This window comes from Meriones unguiculatus, chromosome 11 (assembly GCF_030254825.1).
Source record: "Meriones unguiculatus strain TT.TT164.6M chromosome 11, Bangor_MerUng_6.1, whole genome shotgun sequence".
Lineage (NCBI taxonomy): Eukaryota > Metazoa > Chordata > Mammalia > Rodentia > Muridae > Meriones > Meriones unguiculatus.
The window spans coordinates 12081619-12098603 of NC_083359.1; the positions used below are offsets into that span (position 1 = coordinate 12081619).

Consider the following 16985-nt stretch of genomic DNA (forward strand, 5'->3'; position numbering starts at 1 on the left):
GGGGCCTCACACCTCGTCAGTGCTAACACGACCTTCCCACTCTGACCTTGGGGGCTGTAGAACGCTTACTGGCCTCAACCCCCGCATCCGCGGAATGGGCTGGAATTCCGCAGGAAGGTGCGCGTGCGCACGCGTCGACGGACACGGAAATCCACACACCACACCCCTGCGCGTTCTAGTCCCCGGAGCCGGTGTGCTAGGCCGGGCCGCGATCCGGAAGCAGAGCGACTTCGGCTCCGCCCCGTGAAGACTACTTGGTGCAGACGCGCAAGCGCCATCCATGTAGGGGCGGGGCTTCAAGTGTGCCCGCCCTCTTCCCCCGGCGTGCCCCGCGGCAGGCGCTGACGTGGCTGCCGTCAGCGCCGCCATCTTGTGGGAGCGAAACCAACGCCTGGCTGGGAGCAGCCGCCGCGGAGGTGAGGCGCGGGGCGCGCTGGGGCCGAAGCTGGGGAGGCCACGGGCTGGTTATCGTGGGCGTCGAGGAGCGCTCGGCTGCGGCTGCTAAGGGCAGAGTCTGGTCGGGCGGGTCGGGGTCTGTGTTCCGTGGGCCTGGCGGCAGGCCGGACAGAGGATCGGGGCGCCCCTAAGTCCCGCGTCGCCCACGGCCGCTTGGCCCTCCCCCACTCCGCGGCCCTTACGGCTGGCCGCCCGCCGCGGGCCGCAGCCCGGAAGTCCGGCCAGGACGCCGGCCCTTCTCCAGGAAGCCAGGTTTCCTGCTGTTCCTCTCTGCGCCTCTCCTAGGTTCTACGGCCCGGGAGTCCGGGATCGGGGAGCACGGCTTGGGGGACACAGGGTCTCCCTTCTAGAAGGGTCTCCCTTCTAGATATGCCATGGGCCTTGGGGTTGGGGAAACTGAGGCTCCGGTGGCCCTGAGACGGCGTCAAGGTCACTCGGGTGGCGAGGTCTTCCTCCTGTGCCTGAGTCCGGTTCCTGTCGGCCCGGAGAACCAGAGCTGTAGGAAGGGGAAGGGAAAGGGACAGGTGGATAGGGGCTCTGGACTATTGAACCAGGTGCTGGGATTGAACAAGAGCATTTGTGGATCTCAAGGGATCCCAGAGTGCCCACTCTGATCCCCAATGAGCTGTGGTTTGGACCCCGCATTTCCCTGGTGAGATCTTCATTGGTTCCGCGCTCAATGGCCCGGTGGCCTCTGGAGAGGTTGAGCTTTGTTTCACCTTTTGGTTGACTCCCTTGATGCCCTTTTGGGTGGATTAGAAAGGCTCTTTTGAATTGGGGAATCTTTATCCTGCCCATGGAACAACCTGCTCCCAGCCTCTGATCAATCTGCAGATATAGAGCCCAGTTCCAGTACACAGTTCTGACTGTGGTTCAGGGTGGTCATATCATGTCATATAGTATGTAGCTAGACCAAGCTACATACAGTAAATGCTAGAGAATCCGCTCGAATCAAGAAGGAATTCTCCCATCCAAACAGCAAGTGGCTGCTTTGCCAGGAGAGGAAGGGAGAGCCCAGTGGGTGATGCCACAACCCACGCTGGGGTAGTCCGTTGTAGTTCACAACTAGTGGTCAGCAGTTTTTCCTGCAGGCTGATTCTGGTGTTTTCTGCAGTGTCTGTCAGACAGAAGACTAGTGAGCTGCCATGGTGCTTTGTGTGCTGGCCCCAGGTCCCTCCTCTGTCATAACCAGTATCTCCAGTGTCTGACATGGTTGACTGCCTGTAATATCCTTACCTTTGAGCTTACTAGCAGCAGTCAGAAATAGCGTAGACTGTGAAATTGACGGACAGCGTTACTACACGGTTTCCCTGTTTCTCCAGAGTTGGGCCAATCGCAGATGTGTGAACCACATTGTTGGAGTTACATTGTCTTCTTGGCATAAAGGTTTCGCTTATTAGTATGTCTATCACTTATCCTTAGGTTTGAAAATGAGTCTGAGTCACTGGATCACATTGTTCTCTTGCTTGTGAGGCAGATGTACAGAATTGCTACTTTAAAAAGGTTTAAGAGCTAGGGGTAGAGGGCTTGCCTAGCTTGCATGAAAAGTGTTGGTTTGCATCTCACAGCACTGCACACAACAAGGTTTAAGACAGTGTGAATAACAGCTGACTCATACTGAATCTACTCATCCTGGAAGGAAAGTAACAGTAACTAGTTCTGTGCCCCTCACACACAGTTCTGATTGTAAATCATGTAGCTGAGATGCTCACTATGCCTCTTGCACAATAATACCTTGTAGAGAGGATGTCTAGAATCTTTGCTCCACTGGGCTGCTGCTTGTGCCCAGGATCAGACAGCCTTCAAAATGTAACTTTTTTTTTTTTTTTTTTTAAGGTAAAGGTAAATTAGACCAGCTGGGGTGACCCAGTGTGAGGCAGCCTAACCAAGAGAAAAAACTTGTTGTGCAGGTTCATGCAATAGCTTGTTACAATGGTTTGAGAGCAGTGGATCAGTGTTTTCCAGCTTCTTTGAATTAAATGTTACATTGATGTGCAGGGTGTTTTGTTTTGTTTTCTGAGACAAGGTTTCTCTGTGTAGCCTTGGCTGTCTGGAATTCCCTCTGTAGACCAGGCTGGCCTCAAACTCAAGTGCTGGAATTAAAGATGTAAGCCATCACCTCCGGGCTCTGATACGCAGGTTTAAAATTAATCACAAGGAGCTGTGCCATTTGCACTGAGGAGCCCATCAGACCCCAGCCTGCTCTAGGTTGCCATGTCATTCATGATCTGTTCCTGTTGGTTTTTATGTATCCTTTGACCTTTGATATTTATAAGGTTGTCAAGATGTAGAGAAGAGTAACATGAAAATTCCTTTGAGTTGAGATCTGACATTAAGCAAGAGCATCTTTTTGTGTGTGTGCTATATTACTATTGAAAAATATTTGACAGAGCCTTCTGAGACAGTAAAAATAGCTTGAGGAGTGCGTATACATTGGGATTCCTCATTAAACTCCAAGATTTGTGTCCAGTATTGATTGTGATAATGATTACAGGTAATAGGTTGGGCTTGTCAATGTTCTGAGAGGTAACTCAGCCTTCTCAGGTGGGTTAAGTGGCCTGATTAGCCAAACTTGTAAGTACAGACACATCCGAGCTCCTAAAAGGAGGACCTTTGAGGTGTTCCCCTGAGATCTGCTACAGATAGAAAGAAGTGGTGAGGCTGATTAGGGTCCAGCCTCCACAACATTCTTATCTGATCCTGTTTTCCTGATTTTTTTTACTCACAGTGGTAACAGGGCTTGGCAGCCTGTCAGCAGCCAATAGACTAGGCAGAATGGCACTCCCTGCGGGCTCTGATAATAGGGGAAGTTTTAAGTGATAAGAGGGGACTTGACAGAAAATAGGAAGACAGGCCAATATTTTATTTATTTTATTTTATGAGGAAGGGTTTTACTGTCTAGTACAGGTTTATCCTAAACTTGATATCCTCCTGCCTCAGCCTCTGGAGATTACAGCCTGCTGCAGTTACAGGTGTGTGCCCCTGTGCTAGGCAGGCATATTTTACAGACAGCAGTTGGGGTTGAGTTAAGTTCAGGTGGCCAACAGCTCCCCGTATTTCTAAAGATCTGAGAATCATTGCTGTATAGCATAAGTGAATGGGACTTAGTTAATATTCCTGCACATTTCAGGAATCCAGAAGTGTGTGATAGAATTAGAAAGCCTTCTTTCTCAGTTATCTATTAAGGTAAGTATACCTGTTAAAGGGACACTAGCAAACAAATTCTTTACAAAAGGCTCTTGTTTGTCAGTTTCAGTTATCAAAATATTTGTGCAATACTATATACTGAAACAGGAAAGTTTATGGCCTAGATTCTCTAGGTGTCCTCTAATGAGTTTTTTTGTTGTTGTTTTGTTTTTAATTCTTTTGGTATGGTTTAGGTGCATGTGACTGAAAAAGGGGTTTCTAGAGTTAGTGAGACTCATGGCTAAAGAATGAGAATGAAGGCAGATCTAGGTGGCCTGAAGTTCGATTGTTCCTCTGAAGCTTCCTGTTCTTCTGTAGATAAGAATGCGCTTCTTCCTTGTTTGAATCCAATGGCTTATATTTAACAATACCCAATCTTCTACCGAGTTTGGTGGTAAATTTTGCTTAGCATTATTTTCAGTTTTTAACATTTCTCTTCTGAGCTGTGTGTAATCCCAGCACTTGAGGAGGCAGAGGCAGTCGGATCTCTGTGAGTTCAAGGAATTTTTTTCTGTCAAAGTTGTATCAAACTTTGGACAAACTACGGTAATTTACTGAAATGTGTGCTTAGAGCTGGCAGTTCTTGGGGTAAGTTTGATGTATACTTTAACCCTTTATGTCATAGCTGCACCTTTAGTTCTCAGGTCTGTGCATCCCTGAGTCTCAGGGTGTTACACATGTAGGAATGTTCACACAGAAGCACACCTGTGCTTAATTTAAAACAGTACAACATTGCTTACTGCTCTTGAAGGTTTTTCCTGGCAGTCATTAGGATGAGCCTCTCTGCAGGTGTATGATCTTTTTATTTTTTAAATCCCAGAGGCCTTGATAAACCTCTTATTTTTTTTAAAGCACCATTGCTTTCTCCTCTGAGAAGGGGTCACCTTTGAGGGGCCTAGTGGGAGAAGATGAAGGTGGTAGCCTTGCTTAGCATTGAGCACAGAGCTACTTGTCCATACATGGCTGTTGGAGTTCTCATCTTGACTATTCTAGAGATGACTTGGTTAGGCAGTGGAGCCTATCCAGGAAGGCAAAGATATGATAGAAAAAGATTAGCAAGTTTAAGGGAGGAACCAGAGGCCTCTGAGAAGCCCAGCACAATTGACACTGAGCTGGGTAAATACTCTTAAGTTTGGAAATACCAGGAGCAGTGTGGAATGGTAGGACTACAGAGGTGGTGGCTCTGGTTCTTGGAGCAGCTTTGTAGGCCTCTGAAAGGGTATCTTGAAGTCTGTGGGAACCCTTTTGGCTCTGTCAGGTAGGGAAGCAATATGTCTGGCACTAAGCCACTTGTGTGGTTTTCATGTAGGTGGAAAATCCCTCTGTGATAGCCTAAGCTTGATCACAGAAAGATAAAGCTTTTCTTTGGCATAATGTTAACAAATGTTCCAAGTCTTCCAGGAACTTAGCTTTAACTACTTTGTAAGTCAAGGATAATGCATTTTGTTCTCTTCAGCGCCTTACAAAAAATTGACCTGTTTTCAGAGAAAAAGTTACTTCATTGAGGTGACATGTCCTTGAGATTTCTGTGGCTGGCAGTTAGTGCCTCAGTAGCTAGCCATCTCCCTTTGTCCTCTGAATGGCTGGGCCTAGCGTTAGAGCAGAGTTTCAGTAGAAGTTACTTCCCTTTGTGTCCCTGTGATGTCATTTTTGTGGTAGACTCATGAGGATCTTTAGTCTTGTGCAAATGTCAGATCGTCGGTTGGCTTCTTTTCCAGGTGGCAGACTTCGTGGGCTAAAAGATGTGGTGGATCCCAGATAGTTCTGGTAGCGACTATATGTGAGGGTCCTAACATCACGGGTACTATTTTGCACATGATTACTTTAGCTTTTGGAGTGTAGTTGGGGGTGGTGACAGCAAGTCTCCATGGTTTGAGTATGAAGAACTGGGTGGAAATTTGGGAAGGAGGGAGATTTTTAGAGTGTTTTAGAAAAAAGTTTGTGACATCGGGGCGGTGGGGATATAGGGACGTGTGTTGTGTGGCCAGCAGTGCCTGGCTCAGCAAAGACAGTGGGCTTGGGGGAATTTCAGTCTTTGTCTTTCTGTGTGTTTGCCTGGCTCCAGCAGGGTGGGGCAGGACTGACCAAAGCTGAGGGAGCCTAGTGACAGCTCAGCCTTCCTGTACAGTTTACTCTTCTGTTTCCTCCTGAGGAACAAGTTTTCAAAAGAAGGGGGCAGGGCGCTCCCTATAGTCAGAATGGAAGTTCCCAGGAGTAGAAATAAAGACTTTTGTTTTTTAATTGAAAAATATGTTATTAGGATTTTTTTTTAATTTTTAAATTGTTTCTATTGGATATGTAAGTGAGTGCAGGTGTTCAAGGAGGCAGTGGTGAGTGTCAGATCATTCTAGAGCTGTATTACAGACAGTTGTAAGCAGACTGATAGAACTTCTGAACTGAATCTGGTCCTCTGCAGAGCAGTATGTAACAGCTGAGCCAAATCTAGCCCCGTTTTTGTTGTTAGGAGACAGTCTCAAATTATAGCCCAGGCTGGCCCTGAACTCAGGGCAGTCCTTCTGCCTCAGCTTTTGGGAGTGCTAGGATTCTAACAGATGTGAGCCGTCATGACAGCAAAAGTCTAAGTACCCCGTGGCTATCTGCCACTTTGTCTAAAGGACGGCTGGGCACAGCACTAAGTTGATTTTCAGTAGATGAGCACCCTGCTCACTGTAGCCGATTTGAGGAAGGGCATAGTTTAAGAAAGCACCATGAATGAGCTGTTGGTGGTTCTAGTTCCCTTTTGCCTCAGTGAGAAAGGCCTCTGGGATGCCAGATCTAGGTCCTTTGCCCCACCACTGGTGCGCGCATGCACTTATCAGTGTCTGTGTGTTCCTTAGTGTTTTAGGTGGGAAGCTCATAAAGAGGTAAGCTGGCAAAGCTGAATTACTTTGGTTTTTCTTGCAACAGAATAATGCCCTTTCAGGTTCTTTTGAGCCCAAGGATGGTGGTGTGTAATGTGGGTGCATGATAGTTTGCTTAGCTTTGTGCCTACTCTGCTCTCTGTAAAGAACAGTGGAGCAGCATGCCATGGAGAAGCCACAGCTACTCTGAGGTTCAGCCTTATTGCTTCAGCGGGTGCCCTCAGTGGTTTGAGGACATGCATGTTAGCAAACATGGATGTAGAGCTGAAGGTGGGAGATCAGAGTATGTGTGAATTGGGCCATTTCCTCAGTTCTATTCTATGACCAAAATAAGTTGCATCTGTCTATAGTCAGCTGGTATTGTTTCCCATACCCAAGTGCACGCTCTATCCACATGCTCAAGAAAGATTGAGGAGTAAAAGGCTAGGATCTGGGGGAATACAGCCAACAAGGCCTTACAAGGAGTCAGGGTAGGGTCTTCCCTGGAAGTGCCAAACTGATGCTAGGCTGGCAGTCCTTGGTCATGTTGAGTGGGCCAAGATGTGAAGGCTGCTACTCAGAACAGTTTCTATAGGGTCACTAGGGAGGGCTGAGCTGAGTCTTGGCCTCTGACTTCAGGGTGGTTGTGTTGTCCTTTTACTGTGCTTTTCAGATTGGTGCATGTTTGTGTTTTCTTCGTTTTGTCTGTGGTTTGGGGAACCACTGCTGCTGGTTCCAATTCCAGATCTGTAGTTCTGGAGTTTTTTCCAGTGAGATAAGTAGGGGCTATCTGTATACCTCCTAAGTAAAAATAATGGTAGCAGTATGTGTTAGGGCAATGGTTCTCAACTTACCTAATGCTTTGACCCTTTATTCTGTTCCTCATAACTGCAATAAGTTGTAATGTAAATGTCTGATATGCAGGATAGCTGATACTCAGCCCCCTAAAGTGTTTAAAACCTACAGGTTGAGAACCACCATGTTTGGGTGTTGGTTCTGTTGATCCTGGGTAGGTGCTGTGGGCATACAGGGCTGCAGAAAAATCTAGAAAATGTGTATTTTATTCTGGAAACCCTGACTTCAGTTACAAGCCAGGATTCTGTTACTGAGGAGATGAGACAGAAAACAACAGGTTATCTGCTACAGGAACATTTGCAGAGATAATGTGGCAGATAACCTGTTGTCCCTGCCCTCCTCTCCCATTGGCATTTTAAAAATTGTTTTCCATGAATTCCTTATTGTAGCAGTAGTTACAGGCCATGTGATAGCCCAGTTGGTATTTGGCTAGAGCTGCTGATGTATAGAGTTAAAATGGCTATGAATGTTTGGTAACGTATTTTGAGGGTAAGAAATGTAAATGCAGGCGGGTGTGGTGGCCTTTGATCTCAGCACTCTGGAGGCAGAGGCAGGCCGATCTCTTGAGTTCAAGGCCAGCCTGCTTTCCAAAGGGAGTTCAGGACAGTCGGGACTACACAAAAACACGTTGTCTTAAGAAACAAAACAAGCATGAAAACCTTTAAAAATAAAGGGAAGAACAGCATAAAGACAGGGTTCAGCGTTCTAGTTATAGTAATTCAAGAACTGAGCTCAGAGAGTTTTACTTAGGTGTGGTATACACACTGATTTTTGGTGTGGGGGGGTTCACCTTAAGTTTGCAAAGAATAATCTAACTTCAGTTTCACTCATCAGTCCACCTACACATCAGACCTGGTGGGTTTCCCCTTTCCCCTACCCTTAAGAAGTGTCGGGGAGGCAGTGTGCAGAGCAGGCATGTGTTCTACCTCCTATCCTGGAACATGCTGATTGAGTCATGGTTTTGCCCTTACAAGAGTGCCTGCCTGTCCTAGTATCAGCACATTGTGTTTTCCTCTTGAACAGTTTTTATGAAATAATGACAAAAATGTAGAGCAGTGTTTGGATTGCATGAACAAACCAGACCTAGAAGCCTGAGATATATAACTGAGGGACATGTGAAGACCAGAGGCTTTAGGAACAACATAACTCAGTCCCTGTTGATGTAGAAAAAGCAGTTTAAGCAGAGGTCAGCATGTGGCCATGTTGCACATTACTCTAAAGAAGCCCCTTTTAAGTTCCAGGCATCCTCTATTCAGGCTTTTATGTATCTGATTGTGTCATTGTTGGAACACTGGTACTCTAAGAACTTGAGCTAGAAAATATTCTATACTGTGTTCAAGTTCTTTCAGAAAAATTTCAGACTTGGTAATTTTCTTCATTTGTGATAGCTGAGATTATACACTATTGATCTATGAGGTAGAACTTTATTTATGAGGCAGGATCTCATTGTGTAGCTCTGGCTGTCCTAGAACTCACTATGTAGACCAGGCTGGCCTTGAACTCACAGATATCTGTCTGCCTCTGATTCCCAAGTGCTGGGATTATGCCGTCATCTCTGGCTAAATATATGTAATTCATACTGCAGTGACTATGTCATAAAGTAAAAGGGCGAAATAAAGGAGTTGGCTTAGTCAGTAAAATACGTGTTGCACAAGCATGAGGACCTGAGTTAAATTCTCCCTACACACTCATATGTCCCCGCCCCGCTTCATCCCAGCACTGGGATGGGTGGTTTTCCTGCATTTATCATGTGTGTGCAGGGGGCCAGAAGAGAGCTCCACATCTGGACTGAAGTTAAGGGTAGTTGTAAGCTGCTATGTGAGTGTTAGGAATGAAGCTGGTATCCTACGAGAACGGCAAGTGCCCTTAACCCACTGGGCCATCTCTCTAGCTCTCTAAAAGAAACTCTTAAAATGTCACTAAATTTTCATTCATGTAGTAAGTATGGGTCCTATTCGAGACAGAACATTCTGTTGAGTCTGTAGCCCAGAGCAGAAAACCTCTCTTCCTACTGGGATTCTTTCAAAATTGTTGTAATAGTTGGAGAAAAATGGCAAACCTTCACAGTCTTATTTAGAGAAGTCAGGCTGGTGATTGGGTGTCCGCCAAGTCTTGTGGAAGGATGGTGGGCCTCCTGGCTTCTGGTAAGGCTCCTTTTCATCTGCCAAACCAGTCAGGTTGCATTCATTCATTATTGTGGAATAAGTGTGGACTCAGCTGTGTGGACTCAAGAGGCCAGGAAGGTCCTGCTACTGACAGGGTAATGTAGGGAGTGTGGTTGCAAGAGAGAGACTGTTTCAACCATTGTCTCCTCCCCAAAGAATAAACTTTCTAGACCCCATCCAACTTGGTAGTTCTGGGGGTCCTCCTGCCTGAGGCACTCCCTCTGGTGGTTTGGGAGGCAGAATGAACTGCCCAGAGGCTCTCTGGGAAGTCTGTTTTCACTGCCTGCTAAGGGAGAATGCAGAGGAGCCTGAAAAGCAGGTTTGGCTTGTGTGTGGGATTGTAGAAGGAAGGTGACAGCAACTTGACTGGGCATCATTGCAGTCAGGGCCTGTGCCCAGAGCGCCTGGTGGTGATTGGCCCTTGTAGCCACTTGGCTTTTTTCTCTGTTAAGGCTCTCTTGGGTTTGGGTATGTTCTAGAAGCAGTAGATGGGGCCCCACGAGGACACTGAAAATACCAATGCAGAAGTGCCTATTACGCCTGTGTGAACAGCAGGGTGGGTCTACATGCTTGTTCTTGAATGTCTTAAATCTGGAGTTCAGATTTGTATGACAGCTTCTCCCTTTGGTGATTCTTGTTAAAAAGAAAGAAAATGTTCACTGTGGTTCTCATAGCCCTTCCATAGAGAAGGCAGGTTGGGCCCAGCATGCCCAGCTGTGGGTGGTGCCAGATCACATGCAAGAAAGCAGCACTGGATCACCAGTAGTCATGGACAGTGAGGCAGCTAGACTTGGCTGGTGTCCCTGCCACTAGACACAGTTATTCAGAGTGTGTGTCTGCTGGTGTAAGGGACCTGAGGAGTGCCTATACCCTTTCCTCTCTGTGTTCCTCTGGAGTTTTGTTGTTTGGGTTTTTTGAGGGGTTGCTTTTCTCTTTGAAACAGGGTCTATGTAGTTGAGAGTGGCCTTAAATCCAGTGTTTCTAGCCAAGTATTGATTATCTTGACTCTGCCTCAGCCTTACATGTGCTGGGGTCATAGGAGAGAGCATCACCACATTTAACAGGTACTGTTGGTTTTTACACAGCACCTGAACACAAAGAGCTATTCTTTGCGCCCTCTGCCTCACCAGCTGCCTTGGCACACTGGTGGCACCCTGGTCACCACTGGTGGATCCCTTTTCTTTCTCCATTAGTATCCATTTGTAATGTGTTGATTTGGAAGGAGGGTGGAAATTTTTTCATGAACAACTGATTGCTGAGTAGATAGCCACCTGCTTTTCTGTTGGGTGTTTTGTTTACATTGTGTGCTGCCTCTTGGGGTTTTTTCTGTACTTGTTTGCTCTCCCAACTCACCAGCATCACCAGACTTCATGATAGAAACAGCTAAGTGTAGTGCTCCCTGCTCTGTGTCATCTCTCTTCTTAATTCATGCTGGATTTCCTTTTGCCTGGTTTGGATCCTCATGAGATGCCTTGCCATATTGAAATTGTTCTTTGCTCTCTGTAATTGGTAGGAATTAAAGGTTGAAAGCCATAATCTCAGAATTTTTTAAGAGCGTTGCCTGAAGAGTCTTCCTCCCACCAGCAATGCACTGTCATTGTCACAGCGTGTGTTGGCAGCAGGCCTCAGCTCCTAGAGCATGTGCTCCTCCTGCCTAGCTAAGTCTCCTCTCTGAAGTTAGTCTTGTCAATCTGTCCTGTCCATCTGTCTTCTTTCCAAACTCCTCTCCTTTTTTTTCTTTTTGTTATTGGCTTTGCTTTTTAGTTTTTCTAAGGTGAGGTCTCATACTAGTTCAGACTGGTGTCTGCCAGCTTCAGATTCCTAGGTTCCTTTCCTCTTTTTCTTTGAGTCTCACTATATATTCCAGATTAGCCTCATACTTTCTGCCATTCTCTTGTGTTTATATTTTTCTTATTCTGCTTTCTGGGAACCTTCATTTTGAGCTTTTTGTCTGCCTCATTTTCCTTTGCTCGAGTATTCTGTTCTTATGTGGTAGACATCTGTACTGCTGCTACATGCAGTCTGTGGAGTACTTTATTGTTGTTTGAGACATGGTCTCACTGTGTCCCCAGGTGACCTGGAAACTTGCTTATTTACCACATGTTGGTTGGTGGGATTAAAGGCATGGGCCATTTTTGAGATGGGGTCTCTTGTAGCTTAGGCTGGCTTCAAAATTGCTGAGTAGCTGAAGCAGAACTTCTGATCTTCCAACCTCTTAGCTCCCTAGTGCTGGGTTCACCATACCATGTATATGTGGTATTGGGGCTTCATGAATGCTAGACCAGCACTCTGCCAACTGAGCTCCATCCCTACTCTGGGTTTTGTTTTGTTTGATGGTGGTGGCTTTTAAGTAGCCTCTTTTCTCCTGTTTTGGTTTGCCACCAATCAAAAATAGTTCCTTTTTGCTTGCTGAAAGGAGGCTTTGAAGAGAGATGGAGCTAGGTTTTGAGGAGCGGCTCGTGTTCATATTTTCTGGGGCATTTTGGGAGGCCCCCACATCTCTGTCCTGCAGTTCAGCTACTCCTACACAGCCTCCACTTCATGAGGGCCTAAAGGCACTAGCAGCTGGATCCTATCCATGATGAGTGTCTCAGAGACTCCAGTGTGTTCCAGTTGGTTGGGGTTTTAGTCACCTTGGCCTCCATACTGTTCAGCCAATCCCTGGATTCTTCTGGGAGCTTCTTAAGCAAGGCGTACTTAAGAAATGAAGTGGTAGTGCACACTGAGTCCCAGCACTTGGATGCAGAGGCAGGTGGACCTTTGTGAGCTTGAGGCCAGCCTGATCTACAGAGGGAGTTCCAGGGACAGCCAGGATTACATGAAGAAACCCTGTCTCAAAAAACAAAAGAACAAAAACAAACCAACAGCAAGAAAGTAAATTTTTTTTTAAATTAAGTGGAATGTCCTGTGGTGCTTAAAGTACTACTATTTATGTCTTTGTTTCAGCTAATAAATAAGGTGAAGAGTTGTTGGGTGTGTAATCCTCAACATCTCCATTTTTCTCTCTGTCCTAGTATTTTTATTCCCCCATGGGCATTGATTTCTGGGAGTGCAAAATGTTCATCTGCTTAAACACCATACTGTATAACTTTGAACACATTGTCTAAAAAGAGACTATTGCCTAGACAGTACTAGAGATGGTGTAAAGAGGCACTGTTGGCCATAACTGGGACATGGTGGCATCACATCAGCTGGGCAGGTGGGTCTAGCCTACTGAGCAAGAAGATGGTATAATGTGCAACTTGTGTGGATACCCAAAAAAATGGAAAATTTTCTTTGTGAGGTTGCTTAACAGTGGCCAGCAGAAGTGACTGTGTTAACAAGTCAGTGCGCAACACTCTTCAGTGTAATGAGATGTCACAGTACTGAACCCAGAAGACTGGTAAATGGAGTCTTCCATGGAATGCCCCCTAAACATATCTTTGTAGGAAAAGGAAAGGCTAGGTGGTCCTAGCTGTCCATAGTTGAACTTAGTACAACTAAGCCTGTGTGTCACATACTGACTGTGGTCTGAATGTACTCCCCAAAGTTCATATATGGGAAATTGAACCCCAGTGCAATGATAATGTTGGGCAAATGTTTGGGTCTTAAAGTTTCACCTTAAGAATGAATAAGGGCCATCACAAGGAGGACTTTGAAAGTAGGTTCCCAGTCACTTTTCTTTCTGAGCTTATGAAGCTCTTGGACTTTTAAGAGGCCTATGGAATCCCACATGAGATCATGGTATTCCTCTCCTTTGGAGGATACAGCTGAAGACCACATCTTAGAGCCAGACATCCAACCTGCCATACCATTATTTGGTATGTCCACCTCGTCTGTTGTTGCCAGTTTGTCATAGCAGCACTAAGGAACAATAAATAGGGGTTTGTCATTCTTTTTTCTGTGGGTAAGCAGCTTTGGATAGTATACAGATGACTCTTTCTGAAGGCTCCATGCCTTCTATTTGCTTTTCTCTTGGGAGCCAACAATGAGCATTTGAGAAAGCAGTAAAATCAATTTGGATGAAAAGCAGGTGAAGAGTCAGAGTGGACACCAGATGGTGAGGCCAGAGCCTGGGAAGTCTAACTGTTCTTTCAAAAGGAATAGGCCCTGGGAAATTGTGCCAGCTAAAGAGTCTGTTCTGCCAGTGGGCCCTCCTGAATATGTATATACCCTTGCAGAAATACATCCTCACATGTGCCTATCCTTATAGGAGCATCCTCGTGTATAGGGCTGTGAGGAATGTGCTGCCAGCTGTTTACCTTCTTGGCTGCTAGAGATGGATAGAACAGTTTTAACAATTCTCCTCCATGACCTGGGCTGACAGAAATGCCTAGAGGCGACACCACAGTTCTTGGGAGCTCATCTTGCTGCCACCAGGGGGTGGTGGCACATTTGGCTTGTAGTATTGATCCTAGAGTGTGGCCGTCTCTCTAGTTGCAACTTGTAAGTACTTTGATGACACTTTGAAGGAAGGCTAGAACTGTAAGGTGCTTCTTTCGGAGCTTACGAAGTTCTTGGGCTTTAAGAGGCCTACTGTGTTGCTCAAAGCACTCTTTTTTTAGAGAGTAAACATGCCAGCTCCTGAGTATGTGTACATTACTCTAGTTAGATGTCCCTGCATCCTGATAGGTGAATAGACTTGGGAGACAAGGGATTGTTCTAGGAGTCCCTGCCACCTGGGATGTAGGGTTGAATTGGCTCCCCTCCCCCATGGGATTTCAGGAGGGAAATGCTTGAGGCAGGGAACTCCCTGTCACAGTGCCCACACTGGCAGCACATAACAGGACTGGAACCACTTTCTTCCCCAGGTCTCTGGCCAGTATCACTTCCACCTGACCACAAGCATGGGGAATATCTTTGCAAACCTCTTCAAGGGCCTTTTTGGCAAAAAAGAAATGCGCATTCTCATGGTGGGCCTGGATGCTGCAGGGAAGACAACAATTCTATACAAACTGAAGCTGGGCGAAATTGTGACCACCATTCCCACCATTGGTGAGAAGCTGGGCTAAGGCCAGGGTGGGGTTTGGGGTTGGGGTTTCAGAGTACAGAGGGCCCTCAGCTGCAACCCTGTCCCCAGGTTTCAACGTGGAGACTGTTGAATACAAGAATATCAGCTTCACTGTGTGGGATGTAGGCGGCCAGGACAAGATTCGGCCGCTATGGCGCCACTACTTCCAGAACACCCAAGGTAAGGAGCCAGTCCTTGTTCTGGATTTCTTGTTTGCTTCAAAGGGATACACTTGGCTCCCTGACCTTGTGGCTTTGTTAGTTTTGGGGCATGAAGCTACACTATGAATCGTGGCCAGTGGGAGGATTGGATCTAGAGCCTGTGGGTTGATTAGATGGTGAGTTTTCAGTGTGTGCAGTAACATGGCCATGTTTCAGGCTTGATCTTCGTAGTGGACAGCAATGACAGAGAGCGTGTGAATGAGGCCCGTGAAGAGCTCATGAGGATGCTAGCTGAAGATGAGCTCCGGGATGCTGTTCTCTTGGTGTTTGCCAACAAGCAGGTAGGCACCAGAAAGGTCCTTTCCTGAAGGAGAACCTGTGTCAGGGAAGAGAGATAGTGGGTGAGAGGCTGCCCAGGGTGACTGGCTGCTTGTCATCTGTGTCACTAATTCCTCCTTTCCCTCAGGACCTCCCCAATGCCATGAATGCGGCTGAAATCACAGACAAGCTGGGGCTGCACTCTCTACGCCACAGGAACTGGTACATTCAGGCCACCTGTGCCACCAGCGGGGACGGGCTCTATGAAGGACTAGACTGGCTGTCCAATCAGCTCCGGAACCAGAAGTGAACCAGACCCCTCCCTCCCCCTCACTTCCTCTTCTCCGCCCTCCGCTTTCCTCTCATGTGGCAAACGTGCGACTCTGTGGTCCTGAGTGCCAGAAGCTGTCTCCATGGGTTGGTCACAGTGTGCATCGCACCGTGCTGTACATGTGCAGACGCAGCCTGCAGCCAGGTTTTTATTTAATGTAAATAGTTTCTGTTTCCACTGAGGCAGTTTCTGGTACTCCTATGCAATATTACTTAGCTTTTTTATTGTAAAAAGAGAATCAACTCACTGTCAGTACTGAGAAGGGATTTGGGTGTAGGGGCACCTGGCTTCCGGGAGCCATTGGGCTGTAGACTGGTGTCAGTATCCATTTGGTGGTTGGTTTTTAACCCAAACTCAGTGCATTTTTTAAAATACTTAAAAATACAGGACAAGAACACTTGAACACACAGAACGGAGACTATGCCTAGTGTAGGTTTTGCAGTTATGGCCTGAATGCTAGTCCATCAGATCACCTGTTTCCCTGTGGGAACAGGAGAGAAGGTGACGAACAAACCACCATCCGCTGCATGGTCACAGTAGAGCCCCCGTGACTTGCCTGTCTTTGGGTCACCTGCATTCCATAGCATCGTGCTTGTACTTGTGCTCACATGGTCACCTAGGGTGGGCTGGGGGCCACTGTGGGATGCAGGGCCCGGCTTGTACTTGGTGTGTGGCCGGGCCAGATGGCAGCCTGCATACCCAGCTTACTCTTGGGCCCACTTGGACGCGCTGGCAGGAGGCATGGGCCTCACCAGCAGGAGCGCGTGCAAGCTGGGAGGGTCAGTCCACTTACAGACCCACGTCCTGGAGCACCCCCATCTCCATGTGTGAAGTAGCTTCCTCCCTCAGCCTGCAAGGGTCCGATTTGCCATCGAAAGACGACCTCTACTTTTTTCTTTTGTATTTTGATAAACACTGAAGAAGCTGGAGCTGTTAAATTTATCTTGGGGAAATCTCAGAACTGGTTTATTTGGTGTCGTGGAACCTCTTACTGCTTTCAATACACAATTAGTAATCAACTGTTTTGTATACTTGTTTTCAGTTTTCATTTCGACAAGCACTGTAATTATAGCTATTAGAATAAAGTCTCTTAACTATTTGATGGGCTTGTGTGTCAGTGTTACCACTGCCAGGCTGCCTTCTGAGATGAGAGCTCTTTTCATGCAGGCGGAAATAGGTGCCCTCTAAGCCCTGGGGAAGGCCCTGAGACGTGGATATCTTGCCTCTTGCCTCTCCTTGTGTCTCGGGGCTTTGTTTGTTTTTTTTTTTTTTTCTTTCTGTGACAGCTGAGCTTTGCCTCCTGTCCTTTAAGTAGGCAGCCAGCCTTGGGGTACATACCTCTGGGTAGGTGTGACCACTGGAAGATCCAAAGTCAACCATCCTTTTGAGTGGGCCCCTGCTTAAGGATGAACCTTCACCCCCTTGAGGTGCTGTAATCTGTCATGCTTAGGTGGCCACCTGCAGGTCATAGGTCATTGTACAAGCCACAGCTTGAGTCTTGGGACACTTTGGGGTCTGCCCAAAAGTACATACTCCAGTGTAATAACTTTTACAATCAGAAGAGAACTTGGTATATGGAATCAGCCTGATTTCTACTGTCTGCCCATGTGTATTACCTGGCTACTGCACCACAACTACAGATAGCAATTGCATTCAGACCCACAAGTTTGTTATTCCAACACC

At 46.8% G+C, this 16985-nt stretch overlaps 1 protein-coding gene across 2 annotated transcripts; it reads left to right on the forward strand.

Annotated features, from left to right (window-relative positions):
- The first annotated feature begins 276 nt into the window (after positions 1-276).
- Arf1 (ADP ribosylation factor 1) lies at positions 277-16401 on the forward strand. Of its 2 annotated transcripts, none has more exons than XM_021643252.2 (5): positions 277-416; positions 14293-14476; positions 14562-14672; positions 14870-14994; positions 15120-16401. In XM_021643252.2, exons 2-5 carry the CDS (start codon positions 14329-14331, stop codon positions 15279-15281), a joined length of 546 nt encoding a protein of 181 aa, XP_021498927.1. In that variant the 5' UTR covers positions 277-416; positions 14293-14328; the 3' UTR covers positions 15282-16401. The 2 variants fall into 2 exon arrangements, with proteins under 2 accessions (XP_021498927.1, XP_060219625.1); XM_060363642.1 differs by having other exon boundaries at positions 372-708.
- The last annotated feature ends 584 nt before the right edge of the window (positions 16402-16985 follow it).

What these genes read in the sequence shown, in the direction of transcription:
- Arf1 (XM_021643252.2), top strand. Translation starts at nt 14,329, where the DNA reads ATGGGGAATATCTTTGCAAACCTCTTCAAGGGCCTTTTTGGCAAAAAA. An exon ending in GACCACCATTCCCACCATTG is followed by an intron (nt 14,477 to 14,561) that starts GTGAGAAGCTGG and finishes CCCTGTCCCCAG; the next exon opens with GTTTCAACGTGGAGACTGTT. An exon ending in TGGTGTTTGCCAACAAGCAG is followed by an intron (nt 14,995 to 15,119) that starts GTAGGCACCAGA and finishes CCTTTCCCTCAG; the next exon opens with GACCTCCCCAATGCCATGAA.